The 19,683-nt window shown below is 46.7% G+C and overlaps 1 protein-coding gene across 2 annotated transcripts in view; it reads left to right on the top strand.

The window, feature by feature from the left end:
• The window catches only part of LOC138250539 (uncharacterized), a 277,257-nt gene extending 262,207 nt beyond the window's left edge, over window positions 1-15,050 (top strand). For both annotated transcript variants that reach the window (XM_069205518.1, XM_069205526.1), the window contains exon 7: window positions 14,251-15,050. In XM_069205518.1, the coding sequence (XP_069061619.1) occupies window positions 14,251-14,849 (599 nt within the window). In that variant the 3' untranslated portion in view covers window positions 14,850-15,050. The remainder of the gene's footprint in view (window positions 1-14,250) is intronic.
• The last annotated feature ends 4,633 nt before the right edge of the window (window positions 15,051-19,683 follow it).

Genomic DNA, 19,683 nt, shown 5'->3' with positions numbered 1-19,683 from the left:
CAACATTACTACAGATCAGTGGGTTCTGTCAATTATCCAACATGGTTACTATCTAGAACTTATTTCCACGCCACCAAACACTCCTCGTTCACACAAACTTACTCAGGAGAATCTCACTCTATTAAAACAAGAGGTTCAATCACTACAGCTCAAAGGAGCAATAGAAACAGTACCTATATCCCAACAAGGATCTGGAGTATATTCACTATACTTCCTCATACCAAAGAAAGATGGTACTCTCAGACCAATCTTAGATCTCAGACCCCTAACTCTATAACTACTGTCAGAACACTTCCACATGGTCACTCTACAGGGCTTCATTCCTCTGTTATAAAAACAGGATTACAAGACAGCATTAGACATCAAGGGTGCTTATTTACACATTCCCATACATCCAGCACATCAAAAGTATCTAAGATTTATTGTAGCAGGAAAGCACTACCAGTTAAAAGTTCTACCATTTGAGGTAACAGCAGCACCAAGGTTGTTCACCAAATGCTTAGCGGTGGTTGCAGCATTCCTCAGAAGACAACACATGCATGTCTTCCCATATCTCGACGACTGGCTCATAAAAGATAGTACCCTTCACATTTGTCAACGATATACTCAATAAACCATAAACATCCTACACAATCTAGGATTCACCATCAATTACCAAAAATCACACCTGCAACCATCAAAGATTCAACCGTATTTAGCAGCAATTCTAAACACCCAGTCAGCAATAGCATACCCAAACCCAGTCAGGATTCAAGCTTTTCACAATCTCATATCACAGCTACAATACAACCACACTTATACACTAAAGTTGGTGATTAAACTATTAGGGATGATGGCTTCATGTATAGCAATAGTACCCAATGCCAGACTCCACATGAGACCACTACAACAATGCCTCTGTCAACAATGGTCTCAGGCACACGGTCACATTCAGGATCTGGTGTTGTTGGACCACCAAACTTACCACTCTCTGCAATGGTGGAATTCCACCAACCTATCTAAAGGGTGGCCCTTTCAGGACCCAGTGCCTCTGGCTATAATTACAACAGATGCATCAATGATAGGTTGGGGCCCTCATCCCAACAACCTCACCATACAGGGGGAATGGGCTCAGTCCAACAAACGTATACGTAAACCACTTGGAATTACTAGCAGTATTCCCAGCACTCAAAGCTTTTCAGACACAAATTACACACAAGTTAGTATTAATAAGGACAGACAATATGACCACAATGCATTACCTGCAAAAACAGGGGGGGGGGTACACGATTATCACAATAGTCCCTTCTAGCACAGACAGTTTGTGTAAGGAAATGCCTCCTTGGCATGGTTGCCCCCTGACTTTTTGCCTTTGCTGATGCTATGTTTACAATTGAAAGTGTGCTGAGGCCTGCTAACCAGGCCCCAGCACCAGTGTTCTTTCCCTAACCTGTACTTTTGTGTCCACAATTGGCAGACCCTGGCATCCAGATAAGTCCCTTGTAACTGGTACTTCTAGTACCAAGGGCCCTGATGCCAAGGAAGGTCTCTAAGGGCTGCAGCATGTCTTATGCCACCCTGGAGACCTCTCACTCTGCACAGACACACTGCTTGCCAGCTTGTGTGTGCTAGTGAGAACAAAACGAGTAAGTCGACATGGCACTCCCCTCAGGGTGCCATGCCAGCCTCTCACTGCCTATGCAAGTATAGGTCAGTCACCCCTCTAGCAGGCCTTACAGCCCTAAGGCAGGGTGCACTATACCATAGGTGAGGGTACCAATGCATGAGCATGGTACCCCTACAGTGTCTAAACAAAACCTTAGACATTGTAAGTGCAGGGTAGCCATAAGAGTATATGGTCTGGGAGTTTGTCAAACACGAACTCCACAGCACCATAATGGCTACACTGAAAACTGGGAAGTTTGGTATCAAACTTCTCAGCACAATAAATGCACACTGATGCCAGTGTACATTTTATTGTAAAATACACCACAGAGGGCACCTTAGAGGTGCCCCCTGAAACTTAACCGACTGTCTGTGTAGGCTGACTAGTTCCAGCAGCCTGCCACACTAGAGACATGTTGCTGGCCCCATGGGGAGAGTGCCTTTGTCACTCTGAGGCCAGTAACAAAGCCTGCACTGGGTGGAGATGCTAACACCTCCCCCAGGCAGGAGCTGTGACACCTGGCGGTGAGCCTCAAAGGCTCACCCCTTTGTCACAGCCCAGCAGGGCACTCCAGCTTAGTGGAGTTGCCCGCCCCCCCCCCCCGGCCACGGCCCCCACTTTTGGCGGCAAGGCTGGAGGGAACAAAGAAAGCAACAAGGAGGAGTCACTGGCCAGTCAGGACAGCCCCTAAGGTGTCCTGAGCTGAGGTGACTCTGACTTTTAGAAATCCTCCATCTTGCAGATGGAGGATTCCCCCAATAGGGTTAGGATTGTGACCCCCTCCCCTTGGGAGGAGGCACAAAGAGGGTGTACTCACCCTCAGGGCTAGTAGCCATTGGCTACTAACCCCCCAGACCTAAACACGCCCTTAAATTTAGTATTTAAGGGCTACCCTGAACCCTAGAACATTAGATTCCTGCAAACTACAAGAAGAAGGACTGCCTAGCTGAAAACCCCTGCAGAGGAAGACCAGAAGACGACAACTGCCTTGGCTCCAGAAACTCACCGGCCTGTCTCCTGCCTTCCAAAGAACTCTGCTCCAGCGACGCCTCCCAAGGGACCAGCGACCTCTGAATCCTCTGAGGACTGCCCTGCTTCGAAAAAGACAAGAAACTCCCGAGGACAGCGGACCTGCTCCAAAAAGACTGCAACTTTGTTTCAAGGAGCAGCTTTAAAGACCCCTGCAACTCCCCGCAAGAAGCGTGAGACTTGCAACACTGCACCCGGCGACCCCGACTCGGCTGGTGGAGAACCAACACCTCAGGGAGGACCCCCGGACTACTCTCCGACTGTGAGTACCAAAACCTGTCCCCCCTGAGCCCCCACAGCGCCGCCTGCAGAGGGAATCCCGAGGCTTCCCCTGACCGCGACTCTCTGAAACCTAAGTCCCGATGCCTGGAAAGGACCCTGCACCCGCAGCCCCCAGGACCTGAAGGACCGGACGTTTACTGGAGAAGTGACCCCCAGGAGTCCCTCTCCCTTGCCCAAGTGGAGGTTTCCCCGAGGAAGCCCCCCCTTGCCTGCAGCGCTGAAGAGATCCGTTGATCTCTCATAGACTAACATTGCGAACCCGACGCTTGTTTCTACACTGCACCCGGCCGCCCCCGCGCTGCTGAGGGTGAAATTTCTGTGTGGGCTTGTGTCCCCCCCGGTGCCCTACAAAACCCCCCTGGTCTGCCCTCCGAAGACGCGGGTACTTACCTGCAAGCAGACCGGAACCGGGGCACCCCCTTCTCTCCATTCTAGCCTATGCGTTTTGGGCACCACTTTGAACTCTGCACCTGACCGGCCCTGAGCTGCTGGTGTGGTGACTTTGGGGTTGCTCTGAACCCCCAACGGTGGGCTACCTTGGACCAAGAACTGAACCCTGTAAGTGTCTTACTTACCTGGTAAAACTAACAAAAACTTACCTCCCCCAGGAACTGTGAAAATTGCACTGTGTCCACTTTTAAAGTAGCTATTTGTCAATAACTTGAAAAGTATACATGCAATTGAAATGATTCAAAGTTCCTAATGTACTTACCTGCAATACCTTTCAAACAAGATGTTACATGTTAAATTTGAACCTGTTATTCTTAAAATAAACTAAGAAAAGATATTTTTCTATAACAAAACCTATTGGCTGGATTTGTCTCTGAGTGTGTGTACCTCATTTATTGTCTATGTGTATGTACAACAAATGCTTAACACTACTCCTTGGATAAGCCTACTGCTCGACCACACTACCACAAAATAGAGCATTAGTATTATCTATTTTTACCACTATTTTACCTCTAAGGGGAACCCTTGGACTCTGTGCATGCTATTCCTTACTTTGAAATAGCACATACAGAGCCAACTTCCTACAGTTTGGAAATGGGAAATTCACAATCTCATTCAATTAGTCACAGAGTGTATCCCAGGGACACAATCAACTAGCGGACCTCTTAAGCAGAACGCAACAAGTACTGAAATGGGAGAGTCACTCACAGGTGATTCAACAATACTTCTAAATGTAGGGAATACCAGAAATATACTTTTTCGCCAAAAAAAGGAAACGCAAAATGGCAAAGTTTTGCATCCAGGTACCCACACCCTCAATCCAAGGGCAATACTCTATGGATGAACTGGTCAGGGAATTTGCTTATGCTTTTCCACTTCTCCCACTAATTCCATCTCTGATCAAAAAGATGAAACAAACCTCACTCACCATGATACTCGTAGCTCCCACGTGGGCATGTCAACATTGGTATACAACACTACTGAACCTGTCTGTAGTACCACATCACAAATTAACCAAACAGACTAGACCTGTTGACTCAATGGAAAGCTCAAATCAGACATCCAAATCCCAGCATACTCAACCTGGAAATTTGGCTACTTACAGCTTCCGTCAGAATGTATGGATATTCTAAAGGCAACCCGCAACTAGACAATGTTATGCAGGTAAATTGAAGCGGTTTGTCTACTATTGCCAGCCTAAAAACATTGACCCACTTAAAGCATCAGTACAGGATATTGTTTGCTGTTTGCTACACTTACAAAAAGCAAACCACGTATTCCTGTATTAGAATCCATTTACCAGCAATAGCTGCTTACCTCCAAAACAAACAACATATTTCCCTGTTTAGATTCCTGTTATAAAAAGCCTTTATGGAGGGTCTTAAAATGGTTATTCCACCTAGAACTCCAAAAGACCCTTTGTGGAATCTTAATATTGTACTTGCAGGACTTATGGGGCCACCTTTTGAACCCATGCATTCTTGCCATCTTCAGTTTTTATCATGGAAGGTTGCTTTAGTAGTAATCACTTCTTTAAGAAGAGTTAGTGAAATTCAAGTGTTCACTTTAGAGGAACCTTTCTTTCAAATTCACAAAAAAAAAAATCTTAGAACAAACCAAAAGTTCCTACCAAAGGTGGTTTCACCTTTTCATATCAATCAGTAGAATTGTCAGTCTTATTTCCACAGCCAGCTTCAGTTGCTGAAACCGATCTTCACACCCTTGATGTTAAAAGAGCTCTTGTATACTATATAGACAGAACAAAAGACTTCCGATTATCCAAGCAACATTCTGTGGCATTTCAACAACCTCAAAAGTTAATCCCAATTCAAAAAAACAGATTAGCATGATGCATAGTCAAGTGTATACAAACTTGCTATCTTACAGCTAAAAGGCAATTACCAGTAACTCCTAAAGCTCATTCCACTAGGAAAAAAGGGACTTCAATGGCATTCTTTGGAAATATACCAATGGCAATCATATGTAAAGCAGCCACGTGGTCTACACCACACACATTTACTAAACTCTACTGTGTGGATGTATTATCTCGCCAACAAGCAAATATTGGACAGGCAGTGCTTAGAACACTATTTCAAATTACTCCAATTCCTACAGGCTAGCCACCGCTTATTTTCTGGCGGGAACTGCTTTACAGTCTATGCAAGGCATGTGTATCTACAGCTACACATGCCATTGAACGGAAAATGCTACCTACCCAGTAGACATCTGTTCGTGGCATGTAGTGCAGTAGATTCACATGCACCCTCCCTCCTCCCCAGAAGCCTGTGGCCATTGTAGTATTACATGTTGTAAATATGTACATACAATGCATTGACATCTCATTTCTTTACTGTATATCTACATATACAGTTCTAAACTCTTTTTCTCCCTCCTGCATGAAAACGATCTCAAAGGACTCGATGCGCATTATCACCGAGAGGAGAAGTCACTCGATCTCGTGACTCGAAAAGGTTCTTCAAAGAAAAACAATTTGTAACACTCCTAGCCCAACACTAGATGGCGGACTTATGCAAAGCATGTGAATATACAGCACTACATGCCACGAACAGATGTCTACTGGGTAAGTAACGTTCTCCTTTTCGTAGCTGACCAGTATTCAGGCTATATTTACTGCCTATATCTGCAGCATAAACTGAAAAACTATAAAAATGTAGCCCAAATTGCAATTTAGAACCCTAAATGACACATAAGCCAGTCTTTTCAGATGGCTGTAGAAAATGAAGGCCAGTGACCAGCAAAGCTAAGGAAATGCCTTAAAAAAGAGGTCTAAATATTCCCTCTGAATCATTATCTGAGATGGATGTTTCAGAAGTCATCCTCCTTGAGGCCTTGAAAGAGATCTGATAAGACGCCAGATGGACCTTCAAAGACATCTTCTGAGGCACATTCCAATATAAAATACTGGACAGACTATTGACAGGCCCCTTGTTGACACCACCACCCGTCTCCACTTCTCCTACAGGTGAACTTCTGTTGATGGTCCTTTCAACTGCTCCAACTATAGCCACTACTTCGACACCAGTCCCAACACCAACAACAGTCACTCTACTGACTACATCATTGACACCTGATACAAAGATGGCACTTCTGTTGGTGATGGTACCTTTGTCAGCATTTTTCAACACAGATGGTAAACTCGGGGTGAAGGACACTTTGGAACTGTTGTAGTCCTACTAAGCTTCACTTAAAATATCACAATGATAACACTCACTATGGGCAGAAGGACTGATAAGGGCTTCAGCAGACCTTATTAATGATCTGCATCATGTGATGCAAGACTTGTATGACGTTTCCACATCATGCACCTCATGCAGACGTTTCATGGCCCCCTGCCTTAGTCATATCGAGGGCGACCAGCTGTTCCTCTGGCTGGTGCTTTCACCACCTAAATGTTGCTTTCACAGAAGCCGGCTGGTTGAGCTGGTAAATATGGATTCAGTAGATGACGACATTCAGGAAGAAGAGCTCTTTGAACACCTGATGAGCCATCTAATGAGTAGGGATTGTAGGAAACTCCCCTCTTTCTGGCATGGTTACCCCCTTTTTTGCCTGATGTCAGTGTAATTGAACTGTTTTCACTGTGATCCTACTAACCAGGACCCCAGTGATTGTGCTCTCTCCTCCAAATTTAGTTGCTCTGGTACCCATACACCCCACAGTTGCACCCTGGGATCTCCCATGGGCTGCAGCATGTATTATGCCACCCATGGGAGCCATGCAAAATGTGTTTGCAGGCCTGCCATTTGCAGCCTGCGTGAAAAGCTGCATGCACCCTTTCACTGCTGGTCACTGTAAGTCACCCTTATGGTTGGCCCTTTCAGCCCAAAGGGCAGGGTGCAGGTCCCTCTGTGTGTGGGCACCCCTGGATGAGCAGAGGTGCCCATACAAACTGCAGTACCAATTCCCCGGACTTAGTGAGTGCGGAGAAGTGGTCCAGCTACATAATAACAACTCCGGACCTACGGGTGTTTGGTATCAAACATGTTGAAATCGTACCCCCAATACTGATGCCAATATAGGTGGTATGATTCCATGCACTCTAGGAGCTCCCTAGAGGACCCTCTCATTTCTGCTCTTACCAGTCTTTTAGGATCTACGGGCAACCCATGCTGCTGCAGTCCCTCAGACAGGTTTCTGCCCTCCTGCTGCTTGACCAGCTCAAGCAGGGGAAGGCAGACCAAAGGATTTCCTGTAGGAGACAGGGTGCAACCTCATCTCCTTGGGAAATAGGTGTTAATGGGCTGGGGAGGGTTAGCCTCTCCACGCCACCAGACTGCTTTGAAGGGTACGTTTGGTGCCCTCCCTGCTTAATCCAGTTTGCACCAGTCCAGGGACCTTTGGTCTCCGCTCTGGCTGGAAACTGTACAAAGGAAAAAAGAGGGACCACTCCCCTGTCCATTGGGACCTGAGCTCCTCCAGCTGACCACTTGGTTCTGCCATCTTGGAGACAAGATGTGCAGAGGCTCCTGGAAGCATCTGACTGGTTAGGTCAGGCAGCTGACATCAGTGACTGGGTTCTCTCTGCCTTCTGTCCAACTTGGGAGACGGTAAGCCCTTGCCTCTTCCACTAGGATGGAATTGCTGCACACTGCGACTGTTGCAGCAAACAAGGCATGTTGACTCCTGCTCTGAGGGATCTTCATGCTCCAAGTAGCCCCGGCCTCCAGCACCATACCTCTGCAAGGACAGTCCCCTCTCTGCAGCTCCAGCAATGTGGGACTCCTCTTAAGGTGTGCTGACTGAGCTTCACTGCGACTTACTGTGCCTGCTGGCAGTGGGTTGCTTATGGGGGCTCCAACTGCTTCTGCTGGCTCTCCTGCATCCTGAGGATGAGGAGCTTTCTGGTCTTCTACAGCTCTGCAAACCATCCAACAGCTCCACTTGCATTTGCTTGTGCTTTTTGGTGGTCCTCCTGACCACTGACCCGTCCACATTCTGGCGACCAGCAGCTCTTAGATGACTTCAGGGACTCCTCTGCAGCTCCTGGACTCCACAGCTGGACTTCACCCATCGCAGTCGACCCAGATCTTCATCCACAGGAGGCTAGGCATTGTCTCCTGCCCCACCTGGACACTCCTGCGTGGACTGGACTCTGTCCCCTTCTTCTGCAGGTCTAGAATGCACCGTTGGGTTCCACCGACCTGGTCCTTCTTCTGCATTATTCCAATTACGAATCCCCATGTTAGTCTATGGGACGACTAGGTAACTTACCTCTCCGCTCCTGGTCGCTGGGATCTTCTATGTACTTACCTTTTGGGGTTCCACTTTCTCCCAGCCCTTGGCTAACTACTCCATACACTCTGGTGGGGGACCCATTCTCGCATTCCATTTTTTTTATTTAATTTTTTGTGGTATATGGTTTGCGTCCCCATCCCCCAATAGGACCTTTGCTATTTTGCTAATTCCCTGTACTTGCCTGTGTATATTATGTATGTACTTATCTACAGAGTGGGGTATACCTAGAGTAGTTCAGTCTGGTGTTCCTGTAATAAAGTACCTTTATTTTTGCAACATTGCGTGGTTTCTTCCATGTGTACTAAGCTTCACATGTTTCCTAGATAAGTCTTGGCTGTTCACTACAACTACCACTAGAGATCCTGGCGGTCTAGACACTAGAACACTATTTAATAACATCTGTCTGGACACAGTATAAGGTATAGATGTCCACCACACACTGGGCCAGCCTCCTACAGCAATGACCGTCTCCCAGGCAACAAGTGAACCTACCCTCCTCAAGGAGACTCACTTTTGATGGATATTGCCCTTTTCCTATCACTGAAGGAAAGAACATCAAAACAATCTAACATGTCAGTGATGGAGACTGAAATGGATTGTTTCTTCTGCAGTTTTACAGAGGCACACAGGAAATTGGTGAAGGTGATTCTAATCATGTCTGGAAAGCGTGAATAAAGATCATGCAAGTTCCAGCTTAAGTTTGAGGCTGCAGTTTTACAGGGGCAACCAGGAAATTGGTGAAGGTGATCCTGATCATGCCTGGAAATCATGCATAAAGATCATGCAAATACCAGCTTCAGTTTGAGGCATGGTCCCTAGACTGGAGATAAAAATACAGAATCCCGAACAAGTTACCTGTTTGCTTATTTGGGTACCCCAAGGCCACGCTACTTAGAGCTGCTCCAAAAATACATATTTGCCTTGCACGGCACCCCCTGACAGGAGGCTCAGCAAATGGACAATGTATCCACTTTGGCAGACACTTAAATTTAGACTTTAAATTCCATGTCAGTAGTTGGCTGCTACAATTGCCAAATGTGGGTATGTATCAATCTGTATTTTGATCGGCTGCCGAATGGAAAGAATGAAGAGGCATTATATATATACAGTGAGACAATGAGAGTCCCTCTGCATTGATGGGGCTGTATATGTACTGGTTACAGACAAACAGCAGGTGCTGAGGTACTGAAATTTCAGGGGTGGGTGTGCTGTATTTCTTTTGGAGATCAGGTGTGGCACAGAATGTCAACATGCTTTTTGACTGCGACTACCTTTTTGGGAGGCATGTGGACAAAGCCCTTCCAGTCATCAAATTCAGCAGAGACATGGCACATTCACAACTAGGGGTGCTACATTGTTGACTGTAGCCTTCCATGGAGGGTTCTCCTCATAGAGGTGTTTTCCAGACCTACCGATCCAGCAAAATCAGTCCATGCAGTCATGATTCTACAGACAACCTGTAAGGAAATGCCTCATTGGCATGGTTACCCCTTGACTTTTGCCTTTGCTGATGCAAGTTATGATTTGAAAGTGTGCTGAGGCCTGCTAACCAGGCCCCAGCACCAGTGTTCTTTCCCTAAACTGTATCTTTGTCTCCACAATTGGCACCACCCCTGGTACCAAGGGCCCTGATGCCAGGGAAGGTCTCTAAGGGCTGCAGCATGTCTTATGCCACCCTAGGGACCCCTCACTCAGCACAGACACACTGCTTGCCAGCTTGTGTGGGCTGGTGGGGAGAAAATGACTAAGTCGACATGGCACTCCCCTCAGGGTGCCATGCCAACCTCACACTGCCTGTGGCATAGCTAAGTCACCCCTCTAGCAGGTCTTACAGCCCTAAGGCAGGGTGCACTATACCACAGGTGAGGGCATATGTGCATGAGCACTATGCCCCTACAGTGTCTAAGCAAAACCTTAGATATTGTAAGTGCAGGGTAGCCATAAGAGTATATGGTCTGGGAGTTTATCAAACACGAATTCCACAGCTCCATAATGGCTACACTGAAAACTGGGAAGTTTGGTATCAAACTTCTCAGCACAATAAATGCACACGGATGCCAGTGTGCACTTTATTGTAAAAATACACCCAGAGGGCATCTTAGAGATGTTCCCTGAAAACATACCCAACTTTCAGTGTGGGCTGACTAGTTTTGCCAGCCTGCCACACACCAGACATGTTGCTGGCCACATGGGGGGAGTGCCTTTGTCACTCTGTGGCCAGTAACAAAGCCTGTACTGGGTGGAGGTGCTTCACACCTCCCCCTGCAGGAACTGTAACACCTGGTGGTGAGCCTCAAAGGCTCACCCCCTTTGTTACAGTGCCACAGGGCATCCCAGCTAGTGGAGATGCCCGCCCCTCCGGCCACTGCCCCCACTTTTGGCAGCAAGGCTGGAGGAGATAATGAGAAGAACAAGGAGGAGTCACTCCCCAGTCAGGACAGCCCCTAAGGTGTCCTGAGCTGAGGTGACTCTGACTTTTAGAAATCCTCCATCTTGCAGATGGAGGATTCCCCCAATAGGATTAGGAATGTGCCCCCCTCCCCACAGGGAGGAGGCACAAAGAGGGTGTAGCCACCCTTAGGTCTGGCTACGAACCTCCCAGACCTAAACACACCCCTAAATTGAGTGTTTAGGGTCCCCCAGAACCGAGGAAGATAGATTCCTGCAACCTGAAGACGAAGGAGGACTGCTGACCTGAAGCCCTGCAGAGAAGACTGAGACACCAACTGCTTTGGCCCCAGCCCTACCGGCCTGTCACCCCACTTCAAGAAAAACTGCAACAGCGACGCGTCCCCCAGGGACCAGCGACCTCTGAAGCCTCAGAGGACTACCCTGCATCTAAAAGGACCAAGAAGCTCCCGAGGACAGCGGCCCTGTTCAACAAACCTGCAACTTTGCAACAAAGAAGCAACTTTTAAAGACCACACGTTTCCCGCCGAAAGCGTGAGACTTTCCACTCTGCACCCAATGCCCCCGGCTCGACCTGCGGGAAACTAACACTACAGGGAGGACTCCCCGGCGACTGCGAGCCCGTGAGTAGCCAGAGTTGACCCCCCTGAGCCCCCACAGCGACACCTGCAGAGGAAATCCAGAGGCTCCCCCTGACCGCGATTGCCTGCTTCAAGGAACCAGACGCCTGGAAACCACACTGCACCCGCAGCCCCCAGGACCTGAAGGAACCGAACTCCAGTGCAGGAGCGACGCCCAGGCGACCCTCTGCCTAGCCCAGGTGGTGGCTACCCAGAGGAGACCCCCCTGTGCCTACCTGCATCGCTGGAGAGACTCCCGGGTCTCCCCATTGATTCCTATTGAAAACCCGACGCCTGTTTGCACTCTGCACCCGGCTGCCCCTTTGCCGCTGCGGGTGTACTTTCTGTGCCTGCTTGTGCCGCCAAATCCCCTCACCCCCCATGCCCTACGAAACCCCCCCCTGGTCTGCCCTTCGAAGTCATGGGTACTCACCTGCTGGCAGACTGGAACCGGGGCACCCCTATTTCCATTGAAGCCTATGTGTTTTGGGCACCACTTTGACCTCTGCACCTGACCGTCCCTGAGCTGCTGGCGTGATAGCTTTGGGGTTGCCTTGAATCCCCAACGGTAGGCTACCTTGGACCCATCTTTGAACCCTGTAAGTGTTTTACTTACCTGTGAACTTAACATTTACTTACCTCACCCAGGAACTGTTGATTTTTGCACTGTGTCCACTTTAAAATAGCTTATTGCCATTTTTGCCAAAACTGTACATGCTTTTGTGATTATTCAAAGTTCCTAAGATACCTGAGTGAAATACCTTTCATTTAAAGTATTGTTTGTAAATCTTGAACCTGTAATATATTTTTCTATATAAAAACCTATTGACCTGGAATTGTCTTTGAGTGTGTGTTCCTCATTTATTGCCTGTGTGTGTGTACAACAAATACTTAACACTACCCTCGGATAAGCCTACTGCTCGACCACACTACCACAGAATAGAGCATTAGAATTATCTCTTTTTGCCACTATCTTACCTCTAAGGGGAACCCTTGGACTCTGTGTACACTATTTCTTACTTTGAAATAGTATATACAGAGCCAACTTCCTACACAACCTTACTGTGTCTTCCTTCAGTAGACCACCCTGCTCAGGTTACACCAAACAGGCATTCACTCGACAGTAAACAGCAGGACTTAACGCATAGTCAGTGAGTGTGTTGGAGCTGGCTATCTTAACTCCACCTCCCATTCAGGAGAGCAGTCTTCATGGCAGTATTTCCTTGACTTTACCTATCATCCAGGCAAGCCCTCTGGATGACATGATTTTTGTTTTCTATGCTCAGTGGAAAGACATAACTGCAAATGGCGTTTGGATTTGGTGAAATATGGGCACACCTTTGAATCTATACAGAAACTTCTGCAAATGCCACTGCGACAGAGGGTTACTTATCATCTGAAAGGTTTAGAAGCCGAGTTACTGTCATGCTTCACAAGGAGGATGTGGCACCTGTCTCCCAATCCCAAAGTATAAGGCAGTTCTATTCCAGGTTTTTCTTGGTCAGGAAACAGTCGGGAGAGTGACATTCCATGCTTGCTCTCCAACAGCTCAACAAATACACAAGGAAGCAGTTTTCAGATTGGTAACTCCCCAGGAAGTGTTATAGTTGCTTCAAGAACGGTAGTAAGGCTGCCCTATGTCTACGTGACTCGTATTTTGACACATCCATTGAAAAACATTTAATTATGCAGTTAAGAGAAAATGGTTTTAGTTAAAACATATTAAGCATTGGTAAAATAAAAATTATTTAGAAATCGGATACCGGAATCTGCTCATTGTAATTAGAATGATTCACTTTTGTTGCCCTTTATGATTATACAAAGGACATTGTTGAAGCTTAGCAGAGTGATTTGTGGCTTTCATTATTTAATTGCACAGCCATGTCTGAAATCTAGTTTGCTAAAAGAAAGGAAATCAGACAGATAAGATCTCGCATTGGATATTAACCATATTTTTGTCATAATTGCTAAATGTTTTATCCATATTTCACACAATATAAGGAGGAAAACATGTTATATTTTTCCTTTTTTTGGTTGGGATTTATTTTGAAGATTACCTTTATTAATTACTGATAGTATACATTTCTCGCTTTCAAACCACAAAATAATCTTGTGAACACAAAAGCTTTGCTGACATTTTTAGATGCAAGGACCCAAGTAAGACTGTTGTGCTCGATAGAGTGTGAAGTAGCATTTCAGTATCTGAATCTAAAATATACTGATCCTGTTGCTGTGTTTCAGTGAGGCTGCTTTGATAACTGAGCTTCAGATCATAGTAGCATCAAAGGACAAAATCATGTATTACTAAAACAAACAAATGCATTACAACAACCACCTGTATTTTAAAGATAGTAAAACTGCAGCAAACAACCTTTTCAAATTAAAATGTGTGAGGGTGATGAATCTTATGGGGGTTTGGAAGGTAAAGGCATAATCCAGTTACTGTTGCATGCACAATTTGTAAAGGCATATATTTTTGGTACTTTTGGTCATATACTGTTCTTTTTGCCTACCTTCTCTACTTTCTGTTCCTTTAACAATGGTTTTCTGTATTTTCAGGTGTCTGTGGAAAAAACTTGCAGCAGTTTGTGGTTTGGGTGTTTGGGGATTCCATCATTACCCAGGCAGCTGATCGCTTCAAAAAGCAGAAAGAAACAAACCAAATCTCAACAAATGAAAAGATTTCCTTTTGCTGGTTTGGTTATGAGAACCTGAGGCTGGATGAATTGCGAGAGAAAGTTTTGGAGCAAAAAAGGCTTGCACAAGTTCCTCCAGATGCCTTCATCCTGCATTTAGGTGGCAACGATCTTGTCCACTTGGAGGGGCAGAGAGTGAAAGAGGGTCTGACTTCTCTACATTCATGGCTCAGTGCACTCTTTCCTGACTGTTTGATTGCCTGGTCAGAAATTCTGCCAAGGCTCTTTTGGGCATCTGGCGTATCAACAAATGCAATGAACCTTGTTGCTCGGGGGATTAACAATGAGTTAGCCAGCCTTCCACCGGATAAGAGTTTCAAGAGTGTTCTTCGCCATCCAAAATTAACAAAGTCCTCTCCCTCTTACTTCCATCCTGAAGAAAATCTTCTGTCTGAATCAGGGATAGATATTTTTATTGAATCACTGATAGCATTTGTGGATGCTATGCCTTTACCAAGTTAAGTTATTGCCGATCTTTGGGGGGCCATAGGGTTGACATCTCTTGGTCTTTTCTTAAAGATGTTTCCGTAGTTTCGTGTTTCGTTTCCCTTATATCAGATGTGTTCTCTGTAGGCGTCCTAGAAGAATTTATTGTCCCTAGTTATTGAAGCAATGCAGTATATCTGATGATGTCTGTGGCAATAAATGGTCCTTTTTTCTAAAGTCAACTTGTCAAATGATTTATTTACATCAGTTCACTTACATAAGATGGGGTAAAGCATAAACCTGCTGCGCACTTGTATCTGAACCTCAAGTCGTGTCTTCAGTTTGTATTGAAGGTTGTTTTGGTTGAGAACCGTTAAAGTTACAATAATATCAATAAATGGTCAAACAGTTGAGCATGGATTTAGATCATGGCACTCAAAGCTACCATAGACTATAGCATATGAATTTTCTGATGCATTTAATTTTCCACTCAGTTTCAGTATACTTTGTTTTCAAATACCCTTTCAAAATACAAAAACTTACACCAAGAAATAACATACAATACTCATACGCCCTACGCTGTTGTTCATGTGGTCCCTATATCCCAGCTGGTTGGGAATGTCTGTACTGAAGGTCGGACTCGTAAAGGTTTCTCAAACACGAGTTGTCACTTAAAACCTGTGCCCGGGACCAGGCACCAGCATCCCCACCTTCACACAACGGGCACACCCCTCTACAACCATCCCAGTCTGGTTTATGTTCCTCTTAAAGGTGGAAGGGGCCCATACTTTGTTTTTATTTGTTTAATAAAAACGGTTCCCCAATATTTTGTTGAAAGGTTAATTCCAGCAGTTGAGATTCCTCAGCTGAATTAGAAGAGATGGCGACTCCTATGCTATGAAGCTTAGGGAAAAGGGACAGTCATCCAAACAAGTCACAAGCCATCTTGCCAGTGTGCCTGGTGCGTGAAAAAAATTTAAATGTCTGCAATTGGTTATTCCGCAAATATAAAGACTGCTTCGAAGCTGATATTGGCTACATTTGATGCTATGTGAAGACAAAGATTATTCTTTTTGAGAAATATTGTAAGCGTGTTATTTGCGGAGTTGTGGAGTGCTGTTTTAAACGGGCAGTATAAAATAATGTTTGCAATAGGTACAGAGTGCCCATTAACCAAATCTATATTTTGGAAACATTTTTTAAAATGTTAAACCTAAATCATTTTGTTTGCTACCTATATTATTCTGTGTGAAATGCAATTTCAAAATGATGGCTTACATATTCATAGTGCGTTCTGTCACCAGCTAGGAACCTCGTAGCGCTAAATAAATACCAAGCCACTAATCCCCACTGCACCAATCAATTCTCCTCTCTCTCTCTGTTTGCACATACAGACTTCTTCAGTGACCGAATTAATCAGTAGAGGTTGCATAACACAGAACAGTGCATTTCTCACTGATAATCTTAACTGGCAGTGTTTTTCTTTTAAGGTGTGTTATTTTATATGCTTTTACCTAAAGGTGAAAGACCACAAAATAATTAAATAGTATAATGTTCTTTGTAGCCACAGCTTTTACCCTGCCCCCACACATCACAGTTCACATATTTCTTTTAATGTGCTTTGACCACTGATTCTACCCATCAACTAGCAAAGGCTTCTTTGGACATTTGCCAGTTTTTCGCCCTCATTGCAATCTCTCCTTCATGCAAAAGAATATTATTCTCACAATATTTGTTTGGCTTTTATTTTTTTAAACCTTGTTTTGCATGCATTCTACTCTTTCTTTTCCTCCTATCACTACTAAAGTTCCCTTTTTGCTTTGTCAACATACTTCCTGATCCTGACCTGTTGTACTAAATTTGTATAATATACAAGATAAAATATACCCATCTGCACTTTATAAAGATATTGTACTTTTCAAGATGCACAAAATCCAATGAGAGCGATATGCTTGTCGGTCTCTCACCACCTCCACAAGTGACTTACATGCACATGGATGTGAGGGCCAGTGGTAGATCTGGGCAAATGGAAATAGGATAAAGTAGAAAACGGAGACACTGAACTCCACCGCTCTGATTCTTCACTTCTGTTGATTAGGCTTGTCTGCATGTGTAGTGAATATATACAAGACCAGAAATCTTTAAATAACCTATCATTTTAGGCTTTATACTTAACTGTAATAGTGATCAGATATATTTTAGAAATATCTCTGTGCAACTAAATTGCTCTACTTTGAAGTTATAATTCATGGAAAATAGAGTACATAAAAATACACACACACACACACACACATGCCAAGGGTGGGGTTGGCTGGCTAAGGGCCGTGACTGGCAAGGCTGGTTGGAGGGTCAGGGGGTGGGCTGCAGGGCTTTTCCATAGTTGTCAGAATAAACCCAAGGCCCTGACGCATTGATTTAGTGTTTTCCCACTTTGTTCCACTTTTTGTCTAGGCTTAGTACAAAGTACACTTGGTCAGTTAAGCTCGAGTTCTTCAATCTTTGCCTGTCCACAGAGCACAAAGAATCATCCAATGAGGCCTGCCTCACATATTGCTGCAAGAAAACCTTCAGGCATAGAAGGGAGAGAACCTGAGCACACTATAAGATATAGCATGAGGTGCTATGATGTCCGACATCTTCAAGGTCAAGCCTTCTCACATCCTGTAAGGAGACAGGCTTTTTTGCTGGTTTACCCCCCCTTTTGCTTCCCCATTTTGACTGCTAGGTACTAGTGTAATGGTTCTGAAATGCCCTGAGTCCTACTAAAGAGTGCATATGCTCTGACCCCTTAAAGTGGTGTATATTTAATTCTCATGTTCCCACTCGGTATAGCCTAACATACTTGTAATTCCTATCAATCAATGACACTTATAAAGCGCGCTACATACCCGTAGGGTCTCAAGGCGCTGGGGGGGGGGTGCCGCTACTGCTCGAATAGCCAGGTCTTCAGCTTCTTCCTGAAGGAGAGGTGGTCTTGGGTCAGGCGCAGGTCGGTCGGGAGGGAGTTCCAGTTCTTGGCGGCCAGGTAGGAGAAGGACCTTCCTCCTGTAGTCGCTCTTCGGATGCGGGGGACGGCGGCGAGGGCGTGGTTGGCTGATCGGAGGTGGCGCGTGGGAGCGTAGAAGTTGACTCGGCTGTTGAGGTAGCTCGGGCCTTGGTCGTGTAGGGCTTTGTGTGCGTGGGTGAGGAGGCGGAAGGTGATTCTCTTGTTGACGGGGAGCCAGTGCAGGTCTCTCAGATGTCCGGAGATGTGGCTGGATCGTGGGATGTCGAGGATGAGTCTGGCTGAGGCGTTCTGGATCCGCTGGAGTCTCTTCTGGAGCTTGGCGGTGGTACCGGCGTAGAGGGCGTTACCGTAGTCCAGTCGGCTGGTGACGAGGGCCTGGGTGACGGTCCTCCTGGTCTCGGTGGGGATCCACCAGAAGATCTTCCGAAGTGTGCGTAGGATGTTGAAGCACGCCGAGGAGACGTTGTTGACCTGCCTGGTCATGGAGAGGGAGGAGTCCAGGATGAAGCCCAGGTTGCGTGCATGGTCTGTCGGTTTGGGTGCGGTGCCCAGGGCGGGAGGCCACCAGGAGTCGTCCCAGGCGGAGGGTGAAGAGCCCAGGATGAGAACCTCCGTCTTGTCCGAGTTCAGTTTCAGGCGGCTGGTCGTCATCCACTCGGCTACCTCTTTCATCCCTTCGTGCAGGTTGGCTCTGGCGGCGGCGGGGTCGTTGGTCAGGGAGAGGATCAGCTGGGTGTCGTCGGCGTAGGAGATTATGCTGAGGTTGTGTTTGCGTACGATGGCCGCGAGGGGGCTCATGTAGACGTTGAAGAGGGTGGGGCTCAGAGATGATCCTTGTGGGACGCCGCAGATGACTTCGGAGGCCTCTGACTTGTACGGTGGTAGGCGGACTCTCTGTGTTCTTCCGTCGAGGAAGGAGATGATCCATTCCAGCGCCTTGTCCTTGATTCCGATGTTGCTGAGGCGCCGTACTAGGGTGCGGTGGCAGACCGTGTCGAATGCCGCGGAGAGGTCTAGGAGGATGAGGGCCGCTGTTTCTCCATTGTCCATCAGGGCTCGGATGTCATCGGTGGCGGCGATGAGGGCGGTCTCGGTGCTGTGGTTGGCTCGGAAGCCGGACTGTGAGGGGTCGAGGGATCCGTTCGTCTCGAGGAAGGCGGCCATCTGCTTGTTGACGGTCTTCTCGATGACTTTGGCTGGAAACAGGAGAAGCGAGATGGGGCGGTGATTCTTGAGGTCGGTGGGGTCCGCTGTTGGTTTCTTGAGTAGAGCGCTGAGTTCGGCGTGTTTCCAGCTCTCGGGGAAGATGGTGGTGTCGAAGGATGTGTTGATGATGTCTCGCAGGTGGGGTGCGATGACAGCGTCGGCCTTGTTGAAGACGTGGTGAGGGCAGGGGTCGGTCGGTGATCCGGAGTGGATGGAGTTCATCGTGCGGATGGTGTCTTCGGTGCTGATCGGGGTCCAGGCGTGGAGGGTGGTGGTGGGGGGTGGTTGTTCGGTCATGGTGTGCGTTGGTTGGTTGTTGAAGCTGTTGTGTATGTCCGCGATCTTGTTGTGGAAGTATGAAGCGAGGGAGTTGCAGAGGTCTTGTGATGGGGTGATTTCGTTGTTTCCTGCGCTGGGGTTGGAGAGCTCATTCACGATGTTGAAGAGTTCCTTGCTGTTGTGTGCGTTGTTGTCCAACCGGTCCTTGAATGCTGTTTTCTTGGCGGCGCGGATCAGCTGGTGGTGTTTCCGGGTGGCAAGTTTGTAGGAGGTCCTGTTGTCCGGTGTTGGTTCCCTTTTCCAGACTTTCTCGAGGGCACGGAGGTTCTTCTTGGAGCACTTGAGTTCGTCGGTGAACCATGGGGCCTTCTTGCTGCC

Source organism: Pleurodeles waltl, chromosome 1_2, assembly GCF_031143425.1.
Source record: "Pleurodeles waltl isolate 20211129_DDA chromosome 1_2, aPleWal1.hap1.20221129, whole genome shotgun sequence".
Taxonomy (NCBI): domain Eukaryota; kingdom Metazoa; phylum Chordata; class Amphibia; order Caudata; family Salamandridae; genus Pleurodeles; species Pleurodeles waltl.
This window is presented reverse-complemented; position numbering and strand designations above follow the sequence as displayed.